Consider the following 14,341-nt stretch of genomic DNA (forward strand, 5'->3'; position numbering starts at 1 on the left):
TATTTGCATTACAGCTAGATGAGTCAACAGACGTGGCGGGCCTGGCACATGCCCGTTACGTTTATGGGGGGTCAATTAAGGAAGACATCCTCTTCTGCAAACCACTGGAAACCAGGACAACAAGATAGGATATTTTTTAAGTACTGGACAGCTTTGTGACATCAAATGGACTTTGGTGGTCAAGATGTGTTGGTATCTGTACTGATTGCGCAAAAGCCATGACAGGGAGACATATTGGAGTGGTAATGCGTGTGCAAGCAGTTGCTCCCGACGCCACATGGGTACACTGCAGCATCCACCGCGAGGCTCTTACTGCCAAGGGAATGCCTGACAGCTTGAAAGACATTTTGAAACACTACAGTGAAAATGGTTAACTTTGTTAAAGCAATGCCCCTGAACATTTCTGTATTTTCTGCATTATGCAATGATATGGGAAGCGACCATGTAACACTTTTACAACATACAGAAGGGCGCTGATTATCAAGGGGCAAAGTATTGACACATTGTTTTGAATTTAGAGACGAGCTTAAAGTTTTCTCCACTGACCATAATTTTCCCTTGTCCTTCTTTTTGCACGATGATGAGTTTCTCACACGACTGGCGTATCTGGGTGATGTTTTTTCCCCGTCTGAATGACCTGAATCTAGGATTACAGGGACTCTCCGCAACTATAGTCAATGTGCGGGACAAAATTGAGGCTATAATTAAGAAGTTGGAGCTCTTTTCTGTCTTACATACAACAATGACCACGCACAGGTCTTTCTGTCATTGTATGATTTTTATTTTTGTGCCAATGTACTAAAGCTTATGGACAATGTCAAATGTGATATAGCAAAGCACCTGAGTGAGTACTTTCCCGAAATGGACGACACAAACAACTGGATTCGTTACCCCTTTCATGCCCTGCCTCCAGTCCACTTACCGATATCTGAACAAGAGAGCCTCATCCAAATTGTAACGGTTCTGTGAAAATTGAATTTAGTCAGAAGCCACTGCCATATTTCTGGATAGGGCTGCCCTCAGAATTTCTTGCCTTGGCAAATCTCGCTGTTAAGACACTGATGCCGTTTGCAACCATGTTACCTACGTGAGAGTGGATTCTCGGCCCTCACTAGCATGAAAACTAAATGCAGGCACAGACTGTGTGTGGAAAATTCTTTAAGACTGAGTCTCGCTCCAGTACAACCCAGAGTTATGTGGATCCTTTCAAGCACACCCTTCTCATTAACCTGTGGTGAGTTATTCACAATATAAGATGAACAAATAAGGTTTTATATGTAAGATGGCTAAATAAAGAGCAAAATGATTATATTATTATTTGTGTCCTGGTCCTATAATAGCTCTTTGTCACTTTCCACGAGCCGTGTTGTGACAAAAACTCACACTCATTCTTATGTTTAATAAATGTATTGTATAGTGTGTGTGTGGCAGGCTTACAATGATTGCAAAAAAAACAAAAAACATTTGAGAGTGTGCTGACCCTGGCGCTAGAGTGAGTGTGAAGCTGGAGGTTGAATGTTCGAAGGGGTACGGGACTATACACTTTTTGGGAACCACCGCTCTACGGGAATCTGTTGTTTTCCACTCATTTTAACCTCAGAATGTACCTCAGAGTTCTCGGTGGTCATCCATTAAGAATATGGAGAATATGGCTTAGTTTACTTCCCAATGGTTTGGCATTAGATTTGTTCTTTGACAAGCAATTGGAGGTGGCTGGATCGGTGTTAGTACGATGCGGCTAAATCAACCCAGTCATATGTTGGAGTTGCTGACTCTCAGGTTATATTGATTGTTTGCTGGTGATCCATAAGTGCTCACTTGTCACTTTACTAGTGAATCAGCTGTCTCCGTGACATCAATACTTCCATCGTGCTGCTGTTAGATTGTAATCTACTGTCCAAAAAAGTGATGTATTTGATGGAACCTTGGTTTTTGCTTCATGTTTTGGATGAGAGGTACTAAAAAGTGCTTGAAACATGCTTGAAACATGTATAGTTGGATATTAACAGTGTTGAGGAGTTTTTTTTTTTAACTACCAGTTTATTAAGTATTAAAGGAACTACAGTAGGCTTCAACTTCAAAGCAATCTCATCCTTCATGTGGCTGGCTCAAATCTCAAAAGTGTGTTTCCCGCTTTAACACTAGAAAAGCTGGGCCTTAATTAAGGGACCCCACTGAGAGCCAATGAGCAGTCATTTTGACTGCAACATTCTAACAGTCTAATAAATAAGTTTCATATATGCTATTGGGAGAAAAAAAATCCTTTGTTTTTAATTATGAAGTTCTTGGGTAACATTAGAAATACAAATATATATATAATAACTTCATTTTATATTTAGTCTCGATATAATTTAAGTTTAGTTTCGAAGGCCAGTTATCAGCCTGGGAATGAGGGGCAGGGCTTGAAAATGACATGTCCTCTTAAAACCGCTTGTGACACGTTCTGTTTGTGATAATGAGATTCTACCAACACACGTGTGTTAAACATAGTTATTTAGGAAAAGTCAAGGATGGAGGGGGGCATGACTTTAAAAATGGCAGAGATATATTTTAAATAAAAAATGATTGCCTCAGCGCTTCTAGTGTTAAAATAGTTACAGAGCGAGAGAGAGAGAGAGAGAGAGAGAGAGAGTCAATGAGATTGAAAGGGCGGGAGGGGGGTTGAGTGTAAAAAGAGAGGCTTGTGTTTGGAGAAGAGGGACCGGGGATGAGGCAAGAGACCAGTGCTCTGACGTCAATGGACCGGGTCCCCTGGCGTCGTGCCAATAGGGCCCTGTGTGTGCGTCTGCCAGCCATGGTGACTACGACCAGGGACACTGGAAACGGGAGATGGGTGGGGGGTGTTGTTATTTCCCTTGCCATCCCCGTGGCGACCGAGCCTGATGGACCCAGCTGGCCTGGCACAGCATCGTCTGCCACAGTCTTGATTACACACTCTGTCTCTCTCTCCTTGCTTCTTTGTTTCTTTTCTCTCTCTCTCTCTCTCTCTCTCTCTCTCTCTCTCTCTCTCTCTCTCTGCCTACTTCCTTCTCTGTCTCTCTTTCTCTCTCTGCATACAGGTATATCTGTCTCTTTCTGTTTGTCTATTTCATTCTTCCTCTCTCGCTCTCTCTATTCCTGTGTCTCATTTTCTTCTGTCTTCTCTTTTCAATCTCTCTCACTTTCTCTGGGCTGCCTACTCTTTCTCTCTCTATATCTGATTTATCTAATGTCTACCTTACCCAACGTCCCACTTTCATTCTCGCTCACTCTCCACTTTGAAGTTCTGTCTTGGTCCCCCTCTCCCTCACTTGATTTTGAACAAAAGTACCCTCTTTATCCTTCTGTTTATGGAGGATATTCTACTATTCTCTCTCTCTCTCTCTCTCTCTCTCTCTCTCTCGCGCGCTCTCTTTCTCTCACTCTCTCTCTCGCTCTCTCTTTCTTTCCCTCTCTCTCTCTCGCTCTCGCTCTCTCTCTTTCTTTCCCTCTCTCTCTCTCTCTTTCTTTCTTTCTCTCTCTCTCTCTCTCGCTCTCTCTCTCGCTCACTCTCTCTCTCTCTCGCTCACTCTCTCGCTCTCTCTCGCTCTCTTTCTCTCAATGGGGCTTTATTGGCATGGAAACAGTGTTAACATTGTCAAAGCAAGTGAAATAAACAATCACAAATTAGCAGATTTAATTTACTTTGGTGTTTGTGGTCCACTAGTCTCCAAAATCCGCTGGTTGCTCTTTTCTAATCGCAACAGGTCCCAAACTTTGCTGCAATGATAGCAAACTGCGGTATTTCACCTAACACATATGGGAGCTTACTGTCCCCCTAATATTGGCTAATGGCTGTTGCAGGAAGGTCCATTTTTGATTTTTTGGGGATATACACTACCGTTCAAAGGTTTGGGGTCACTTAGAAATGTCCTTGTTTTTGAAAGAAAAGCTATTTTTTTGTCCATTAAAATAATATCAAATTGATCAGAAATACAGTGTAGACATTGTTAATGTTGGAAATTACTATTGTAGCTGGAAACGGCTGATTTTTGGGGGAATATCTACGTAGGCGGACAGAGGCCCATTATCAGCAACCATCACACCACTCCTGTGTTCCAATGGCACGTTGTGTTAGCTAATCCAAGTTTATCATTTTAAAAGGCTACATCCTGTTTCCATTGATCATCCTTGAGATGTTTCTACAACTTTATTAGAGTCCACCTGTGATAAATTCAATTGATTGGACATGAATTGGAAGGCACACACCTGTCTATATAAGGTCCCAAAGTTGACAGTGCATGTCAGAGCAAAAACCAGGCCATGAGGTCGAAGGAATTGTTCGTAGAGCTCTGAGACAGAATTGTGTCGAGGCACAGATCTGGTGAAGGGTACCAAAACATTTCTGCAGCATTGAATGTCCCCAAGAACACAGTGGCCTCCTTCATTCTTAAATGGAAGAAGTTTGAAACCACCAGGACTCTTCCTAGACCCGATGGTCACTCCGACAGAGCTCTAGAGTTACTCTGTGGAGATGGGAGAACCTTCCAAAAGGACAACTATCTCCGCTGCACTCCACCAATCAAGCTTTTATGTTAGAGTGGCCACTCCTCAGTAAAAGGCACATGACAGCCCGCTTGGAGTTTGCCAAAAGGCACCTAAAGACTCTCAGACCATGAGAAACAAGATTCTCTGGTCTGATGAAACCAAAATTGAACTCTTTGGCCTGAATGCCAAGAGTCACGTCTGAAGGAAACCTGGCACCATCCCTACGGTGAAGCATGGTGGTGGCAGCATCATGCTGTGGGGATTTTTTCAGCAGCAGGGACTGGGAGTCAGGATCGAGGCAAAGATGAATGGAGCAAAGTACAGAGAGATCCTTGATGAAAACCTGCTCCAGAGTGCTCAGGACCTCAGACTGGGCCGAAGGTTCACCTTCCAATAGGACAACGACCCTAAGCACACAGACAAGACAACGCAGGAGTGGCTTCGGGACAAGTCTCTGTATGTCCTTGAGTGTCCCAGCCAGAGCCTGGACTTGAACCTGATCCAACATCTCTGGAGAGACCTGAAAATAGCTGTGCAGCGACGCTCCCCATCCAACCTGACAGAGCTTGAGAGGATCTTCAAAGAAGAATGGGAGAAACTCCCCAAATACAGGTGTGCCAAGCTTGTAAGTGTCATACCCTAGAAGACTCAAGGCTGTAATCGCTGCCAAAGGTGCTTCAGCAAAGTACTTAGTAAAGGGTCTGAATGCTTATGTAAATGTATATTTCATGTTTGATTTTTGATTTTTTTGCAAACATTTCTAAAACCTGTTTTTGCTTTGTCATTATGGGGTATTGAGGAAAACAAATATACAGTGCCTTCGGAAAGTTGTCGGACCACTTGACTTTTTCAACATTTTGTTACGTTACAGCCTTATTCTAAAATTGATTCAATAGATTTTTTTCCTCAATAATCTACACATAATACCCCATAATGGATACCCAAACCATTTGCATTGTACCCCCTGTATATAGCCTGGCTATTGTTATTTTACTGATGCTCTTTAATTACTTGTTACTTTTATTTATTTTTTAATTTATTTTTTGTTGTTGGTATTTTTCTTAAAAGTGCATTGTTGGTTAAGGTCTTGTAAGTAAGCATTTCACTGTAAGGTCTACACCTGTTGTATTCGGCGCATGTGTCAAATAAATCAAATCAAATCAAATGTATTTATATAGCCCTTCGTACATCAGCTGATATCTCAAAGTGCTGTACAGAAACCCAGCCTAAAACCCCAAACAGCAAGCAATGCAGGTGTAGAAGCACCTGAAATGTAGAAACATTTGATTTGATTTTGATCACAAAGCAAAAACAGTTTTTTGAAATGTTTGCAAATTTAGGTGCAGAGAAAGGTGTTGTTTTGTTAGGGTTAAGTGCCTCGCTCAAGGGCACATCGACACATTTTTCACCTTGCCAGCTTGGGTATTTGAATCTAGCGACCTTTCGGTTACTGGCCCAACGCTGTACCTGCTAGGCTACCTGCCACCCTTATAGTGCTTGGCAAGCGGGAGCGAAGGGCACTGTGTCCTAGTGTTGCTATTCATGCCCTTCCCAGTAGTGGACTGTATGTATGTATCAAGGTGACATCTAGATGGTTATCAATATTGTATTTATTGTGTAGGCTGCTATCCTAATTTAAATAAAATCACGGGAGGGAAAGAAACTGCCACGTTAGCTACCGCCGGCGACACGACCATGAAGAAGCTGGCTGCAGCTCAATCAGCCGTAAAAAATGGTATACTGCCTCTAAGCCATAGGCAGCAAGGATAAGAGGCGATAAGAGGTTTCCCAACATATGTATTGCAACAGTTATCATTACTTATCGTTTTGCTGTCCTGTGTGGGTCAGTTAGTGGAGCATGGCGATTGCAATGCCAAGGGCTGCTGGGCCCAGCCATACAACAAATGTATGCACGCATGACTATCGCTCTGGGTAAAAAAATATATATTATTACTATTATTATGAACAGGTATGTGTAACTTATTCATACCCAGTGCTGTGTCTTCTAACATTTAACCCCCCATTCAGATGATGGCCAAGCCCAGCGAGCCGGGGCCGGGGCCGGGCCGGCAGCATGAGAGTCACCCGGAGGAGACAGAAGAGGAGCTAAGGGAGCACCAAGCCCTATGTCCCCAGGACGGAGTCCTCATTTGTGGAGTGACAGTCAAGCAGGAGCCCCTGGACCCCCAGGAAGAGGAGAGGGACCACAGAGACAGGATAGTTGACCAGGAGCTGCTCTTCCGACAGGTACGGGACAGAGAGCAGGAAGAGGAGGGGACACAGAAACGCACACACACAATCAAACATAGACATATTCATGCGTGCACGTGCACATGCACAAGTGCACATGCACATACGCACACACACACACATATTCAGGCATGCACGCATAAATGCAGACACACAAACTCGCAGCCTAATTGTTGCTGTTACAGCTTGTGGTTAACATCACCAGTGGACAAGAGCTGGAGATTCCGGATGGACGGACGGACGGACGGACGGACGACAGACAGACAGACAGACAGACAGACAGACAGACAGACAGACAGACAGAGACTACACACTTGTCATGCTTTGGTGATAATGAACAGAATGTAGGCTATTTGGGTTTTTAGTCAGTTCACGAAAAACAGACACCCACACATGGCTTACTCTGGCTGTATGGACACACACACACTATACTCCTACTCTCAAAGTGAAATAGCGTGCAGGTTTTTGTCTGAATGGCTGAGGGCAGCCTCACGCCTCCTCTCTACAGCTGAATCTGAGTTTCCCTAGGATCACACATCGACACACACATTGTCACCAAGACACACACACACACACACACACACACACACACACACACACACGACCATGTCCTCCCTGTCTAACATACAGCCCATGCAGTCGGTCCAAATCCAATCAACTGTCCTCCCTGTTGCCATGACGCCCACAAACCCTACATCCCCCGGCAGGAAGTAGAGCACTGGGGGCCCCTGGGAAATGCAGTGTTAGAACAGGAGCGATGCCCAATCGAATCCTGGTCTGTTAGTTACAGTAGTGGCAATTCACCAATAGCTCCTTAACGACAATCACCTATAGCCAGCCCCGCCAGTAGTCTTTAATAAGAATTGGGGTGACTATCAATGAGATCATTTGAATACCTGCATACTTACAAAGCATTTGTCTCTGTATCTTTATGCTCCTGAATCAGCTCACACGTCTGATTCATGTCTGTCTGGCTGTGATAATGGTGATGCATCAAGCGCCATCTTCTGGCTACTAAGATATCTTGCAGCAGTTCAACAGATGCACACGATAGCTGCATTGTGTGTGTGTGTGTGTGTGTGTGTGTGTGTGTGTGTGTGTGTGTGTGTGTGTGTGTGTGTGTGTGTGTGTGTGTGTGTGTGTGTGTGTGTGTGTGTGTGAGAGAGAGAGAGAGAGCACTTACGTGTGTGTAATATCTTTCTTTCTCTCTCTCTGCCTCTCTGTCTGTCTCTCTTTCTCTCTCTCTTTCTGTTTCTCTCTGTCTCGCTCTCTTTTTGTTTCTCTCTGTCTCTTTCTCTGTGAGCAGCAGGATGTGTTGTTGGAGCAGCAGAGAATCCACCAGTTGAGGAACTACCAGGCTTCGATGGAGGCAGCCGGCCTGTCAATCACCTTCCCAGCGCACCGCCCCCTCTCCAGGGCCCAATCATCTCCTGCCTCGGCTTGCTTCCCTCCCATCGTGGTGCAGCAGGAACCACCCACCAAGCCTCGCTTCACCACCGGCAAGCACCCTTGACCCACACACACTAACACACGTGCGCACTCATGCACACAATCACACACACGCTCAAATCACTCTATCGTTCTCTCTCTCTAACCTTCAGTCTGCAAGGGCTTAGCTGCCTGTTCTCTTAGATTAATGTGTCCTCTCTCCCTGAAAAAAGAATCAAGTCCTTGACTCGTTCCCCTCTAAACCACTCTGAGAGCCCCAGTGTCCAGCCATGCAGTGCAGGGTGTGGGTGTCTGTATCTGTCTTGTCTGTGTGTGTCTGTGTGTGTGTGTGCGTGCGTGCATGTGTTTGAGAGAGAGAAAGAGAAAGGGAGGGGAGTGCACTGAGAATCTATGGCCGTGTGCAAAATCTGGCTTGCCTACTACTTACCAAAACGACATACTGTGTACTAAATACTAATCGTACTACATACTATTTAGAACATACTGTTCAGTACAAACGAACGCAGTAAGCATCAAATGTCAACACACTAGGCTCATCCATACTGAGAGTGTGTCATCTAATGCGCGATTGCGTTGACTGCCGCCGTTTGTTCATTTTGGCACAGCACGTCAATTTATCTGATTAATCAGCCGTTGTCAAGCACACGAGAGTCTACTAAAATCAAATGCCAAAATTAGTATGACATCCTGGCATTTAAAGCATACCACATTTCCAAAATTGTCACATACTATAAAACGTTCGATTTTTCACACACCCAAAATGCCTAATATTTAGAACGCATGTACGTACGGGTATTCGGACACGGTTATTGTCTCCCTAGTTTTTCCTCACTCTGTGTGTGTTCCCATCACCCTCCAGGACTGGTGTATGACACGTTGATGCAGAAGCACCAGTGTATGTGTGGCAACACCAACACACACCCAGAGCACGCCGGACGCATCCAGAGCATCTGGTCTCGACTCCAAGAGACAGGACTGAGGGGCCAGTGTGAGGTACGGAGACCATCACCAAAGCTCATCTCTTGGATGTGCATCAATCATCTATACTGACACATTGTTTCACTCATTTTTAAGCACTGGCCTACAAGCAGAGGTTATATTGAGGCCTGCTCTGTGTTTTCACCCATACAGTCTTTTCAGATTAGTGCAGAGACTTAAGGGGAGAAATCCAATTTAGAGTATAAATTCTGTCAGAGTAACTGAGGAAGCTTGTTCGACCGTCCTATATCAATAGTCGAACGTGGCTTCCTTTTCCCATCTAACCTAGACTACTGCGATGGACCCATTATTCCACTTTCAGAGCATTCTAAGGCCCCATTTCTGACCAGGAGGGGGCAGTGTTAAACCATGCTGCACGACCTCCCCATTGACAAAACACCCCACAGCAAGTTGCCCATAAGCACAGATCTAGGATCAGCTAACCCTTGCCAAACCTTAACCATGTGGCAGAAGAAAAATCTAAACTGACCTTAGATCATTGTTTAGCTTAGGGCCTTGTTTTGAAGTATTAGGTTGTTTTGAAGCGCTGGCAGAGATAAAAAGCTTATAGTGGGTCTTATCATGCCCTGCACCTGTTCTGTGACAATCCACATACACGCACTCATGCATGCACACACACAATTACCACACACAGACACACACACACACACACACCATTTCTCAGCAATAGACATTATTTTCTCTTCATCTGAGAGGTCTAAAAACAGTCTAATGGTTCCTAAATGGGGATAATCTTTCCTACATCGCTGTGTGCGTGGTGTGTGTGTGTCTGTGTGTGTGTGTGTGTGTGTGTGTGTGTGTGTGTGTGTGTGTGTCTTTATCTTTAATTTAAAGACCCTTGCTCCCCTTCGGTCTCAACGTAGACTATGATCTGAAGCCATTCTTGTGATTTTGCTATTCATTGAAAGTGTTTGTTGGCCTATGGAAGCCAAATTGTATCTATGACCGTAATGCTATCCATTCATGTTTTTTTATACGTTCTATTTATATCTGTAAATGAACCAGTGATTTCAACCCACACCCGGCCATGATTACAGACACCTGCGCGTGTCCTTTGACACGATATAAACTAGTGACCCGCAGTGTTTGTCATTATACCCTGATGAAGACAGCGTGTCTGTCGAAACACCGGTTATGAGGCTATTCAGTTATTGCATCTGAGCTCCTAGAGTGTGCGGGTCTCCTGTGTCTGATCTCTCCCGCGTTCATTGCGCCTTCGCTACGCTTGGTTGCACAGCTGCCTGTCTGTCTTTCCCGAATGGCACAAACAGAAATAACATCAACAAATAAACAAGCAAAAAATTCCATCCCCAGACTTCCTCTCCTCTCTCTCTCTCTCTCTCTCTCTCTCTCTCTCTCACTCACCCCTTTCAGACCTCATTTATGACCACCACTGTTACTAATTGGAGATTCCTGGCTGCAGGTGTTACCCTGCTGCCCCCCCCCCGCCCCATCTTCCCCCGTCCCTCCTTCACTCTCTCCCTTTCATCCTTCCATCCCTCCATCCCTTCCATCCCTCTTGTCCATCAAAAGCTCAGGTGGCCCTTGGGGATTAGTAAAATAGCAGTACATTATAACAAATGGGTACACAATTACAGATTCTGGTGTCATAGTAAGTGTTACCAGGCCCTGTAGCCCCCAGTTCCACTCCTGTTCCCCAGGCGCTATCATTTGTTGACTTCTGTAACCGTAAAAGCCTTGGTTTCATGCATGTTAATATCAGAAGCCTCCTCCCTAAGTTTGTTTTGTTCACTGCTTTTGCACACTCCGCCAACCCTGATGTTCTAGGCGTGTCTGAATCCTGGCTTAGGCCACCAAAAATTCTGAAATTTCCGTCCCCAACTACAACATTTTCCGCCAAGATAGAACTGCCAAATGGGGTGGAGTTGCAATCTACTGCAGAGATAGCCTGCAAAGTTCTGTCATGCTATCCAGGTCTGTGCCCAAACAGTTCGAGCTTCTACTTTTAAAAATCCACCTTTCCAGAAATAAGTCTCTCACCTTTACCGCTTGTTATAGACCACCTTCAGCCCCCAGCTGTGCCCTGGACACCATATGTGAATTAATTGCCCCCCATTTATCTTTATCTTCATACTGTTAAGTGTCCTAAACTGGGATATGCTTAACACCCCGGCCATCCTACAATACAAACTAGATGCCCTCAATCTCACACAAGGAACCTACCAGGTACAAACCTAAATCCGTAAACACGGGCACCCTTATAGATATCATCCTGACCAACCTGCCCTCTAAATACACCTCTGCTGTCTTCAACCAGGATCTCAGCGATCACTGCCTCATTGCCTGCGTCCGCAATGGGTCCTCGGTCAAACGACCACCCCTCATCACTGTCAAACGCTCCCTAAAACACTTCAGCGAACAGACCTTTCTAATCGACCTAGCCTGGGTATCCTGGAAGGATATTGACCTTGTTCCGTCAGTAGAGGATGCCTGGTTATTCTTTTAAAAGTTATTTCCTCACCATCTTAAATAAGCATGCCCCATTCAAAAAATGTAGAACTAAGAACAGATATAGCCCTGGGTTCACTCCAGACTTGACTGCACTTGACCAGCACAAAAAAACATCCTGTGCCGTACTGCATTAGCATCGAATAGCCCCCGCAATATGTAACTTTTCAGGGAAGTTAGGAACAAATATACACACGCAGTTAGGAAAGAAAAGGCAATCTTTTTCAAACATAAATTTGCATCATGTAGCACAAACTCCAAAAAGTTCTGGGACACTGTAAAGTCCATGGAGAATAAGAGCACCTCCTCCCAGCTGCCCACTGCACTGAGGCTTGGAAACACTGTCACCACCGATAAATCGACGACAATCGAGAATTTCAATAATAATTTTTCTGTGGCTGGCCATGCTTTCCACATGACTACCCCTACCCCGGTCAACAGCTCTGCAACCCCACAACAACTTGCCCAAGCCTCCCCATTTCTCCTTCACACAAATCCAGACAGCTTATGTTCTGAAAGAGCTGCAAAATCTGGACCTCTACAAATCAGCCGGGCTAGACAATCTGGACCCTTTCTTTCTAAAATTATCCGCCGCTATTGTTGCAACCCCTATTATTAGCCTGTTCAACCTCTCTTTCGTGTTGTCTGAGATCCCTAAAGATTGGAAATCACACTCTAGACCCAAACTGTTACAGACCTTTATCTATCTTTCCCTGCCTTTCTAATGTCTTCGAAAGCCAAGTTAACAAACAAATCACCGACCATTTAGAATCCCACCGTACCTTCTCCGCTGTGCAATCTGGTTTCCGAGCTGGTCATGAGTGCACCTCAGCCATGCTCAAGGTCCTAAACAACATCATAACCACCATCGATAAAAGACAATACTGTGCAACCGTCTTCATCAACCTTGCCAAGGCTTTCGGCTCTGTCAATCACTGCATTCTTATCTGCAGACTCAACAGCCTTGGTTTCTCAAATGACTGCACGGTTCGCCAACTACTTCTCAGATAGAGTTCAGTGTGTCAAATCGGAGGGCCTGTTATACGGACCTCTGGCAGACACTATGGGGGTACCACAGGGTTCAATTCTCGGGCTGACTCTTTTCTCTGTATACATCAATGATGTTGCTCTTGCTGCTGGTGATTCTCTGATCCACCTCCAAGCAGACGACACCATTCTGTATACTTCTGGCCCTTCTTTGGACACTGTGTTAACAAACCTCCAGACGAGCTTCAATGTCATACAATACTCCTTCCGTCGACTCCAACTGCTCTTAAATGCAAGTAAATCTAAATGCATGCTCTTCAACCGATTGCTGCACGCACCTGCCCACCCAGCATCACTACTCTGCGCAGTTCTGGCTTAGAATTTGTGGACAACTACAAATACCTAGGTGTCTGGTTAGACTGTAAACTCTCCTTCCAGACTCACAAGCAAATTAAATATGGAATCGGCTTCCTATTTCGCAACAAAGCATCCTTCACTCATGCTGCCAAACATACCCTCGTAAAACTAACTATCCTGCCGAAGTCAAGGATCGGTAGGATAGTCAGTTTTACGAGGGTATGTTTGGCAGCATGAAACTTACAAAATAGCCTCCAACGCTACTCAGCAAACTGGATGTAGTCTATCACAGTGCCATCTGTTTTGTCACCAAAGCCCCATATACTACCCACCACTGTGACCTGTATGCTCTTGTTGGCTGGCCCTCTCTTCATATTCATCACCAAACCGACTGGCATCTATAAGTCTTTGCTAGGTAAAGACCAGCTCACTGGTCACCATAGCAGCACCCACCCATAGCACATGCTCCAGCAGGTATATTTCACTGGTCATCCCCAAAGCCAACTCCTCTTTTGGCTGTCTTTCCTTCCAGTTTGCTGCTGCCAATGACTAGAACGAATTGCAAAAATCACTGAAGCTGGAGTCTTATATCTCCCACACTAAATTTAAGCATCAGCTGTCAGAGCAGTTTACCGATCATTGCACCTGTACACAGCCCATCTGTAAATAGCCCACCCAACTACCTCATCCCCATATTGTTATTTATTTTTTTGCTCCTTTGCACCCCACTATCTCTACTTGCACATGCATCTTCTGCACATCTATCACTCCAGTGTTTAATTGCTAAATTGTAATTATTCCGCCACTATGGCCTATCTATTGCCTTATCTCCCTAATCTTACTACATTTGCACACACTGTATATAGATTTTTCTATTGTGATATTGACTGTACGTTTGTTTATTCCATGTGTTGTTTGTGTCGCACTGCTTTGCTTTATCTTGGCCAGGTCACAGTTGTAAATGAGAACTTGTTCTCAACAGGCCTACCTGGTTAAGTAAAGGTGAAAGAAATATAAATAAAATACAAATAAAATTGACCAACTCTCTTTCTTTCTTTCTCCCCCCCTTCTCTGCAGTGTATACGGGGGCGGAAAGCCTCACTGGAAGAACTGCAGACGGTTCACTCTGAGGCCCACGTCCTTCTGTATGGAACCAACCCACTTCGACAGAAACTAGACAGTACGTCCTACACCTGGAGTGCTACTCTAGGATCTGTCCATATAATCCTATTCATTGTGATCTAAAAGGAAAAACTGGTGCTAGATCAGCATTCCTGAGACCCTTTGTGGATATGGGACCAGGGGCAAAGCAACACTTAACAGG

General features: G+C 44.7%; 1 protein-coding gene across 1 annotated transcript in view; it reads left to right on the forward strand.

Moving 5' to 3' along the window:
• LOC115107801 (histone deacetylase 4-like) overlaps window positions 1–14,341 on the forward strand; it is a 125,362-nt gene that overhangs the window by 73,782 nt on the left and 37,239 nt on the right. Inside the window, exons 11-14 of the mRNA XM_029631457.2 lie at window positions 6,535–6,753; window positions 8,063–8,255; window positions 9,065–9,198; window positions 14,095–14,197. Coding sequence (XP_029487317.1) covers window positions 6,535–6,753; window positions 8,063–8,255; window positions 9,065–9,198; window positions 14,095–14,197 — 649 coding nt within the window. The remainder of the gene's footprint in view (window positions 1–6,534; window positions 6,754–8,062; window positions 8,256–9,064; window positions 9,199–14,094; window positions 14,198–14,341) is intronic.

This window comes from Oncorhynchus nerka, linkage group LG3 (assembly GCF_034236695.1).
Source record: "Oncorhynchus nerka isolate Pitt River linkage group LG3, Oner_Uvic_2.0, whole genome shotgun sequence".
Classification (NCBI taxonomy): Eukaryota; Metazoa; Chordata; class Actinopteri; order Salmoniformes; family Salmonidae; genus Oncorhynchus; species Oncorhynchus nerka.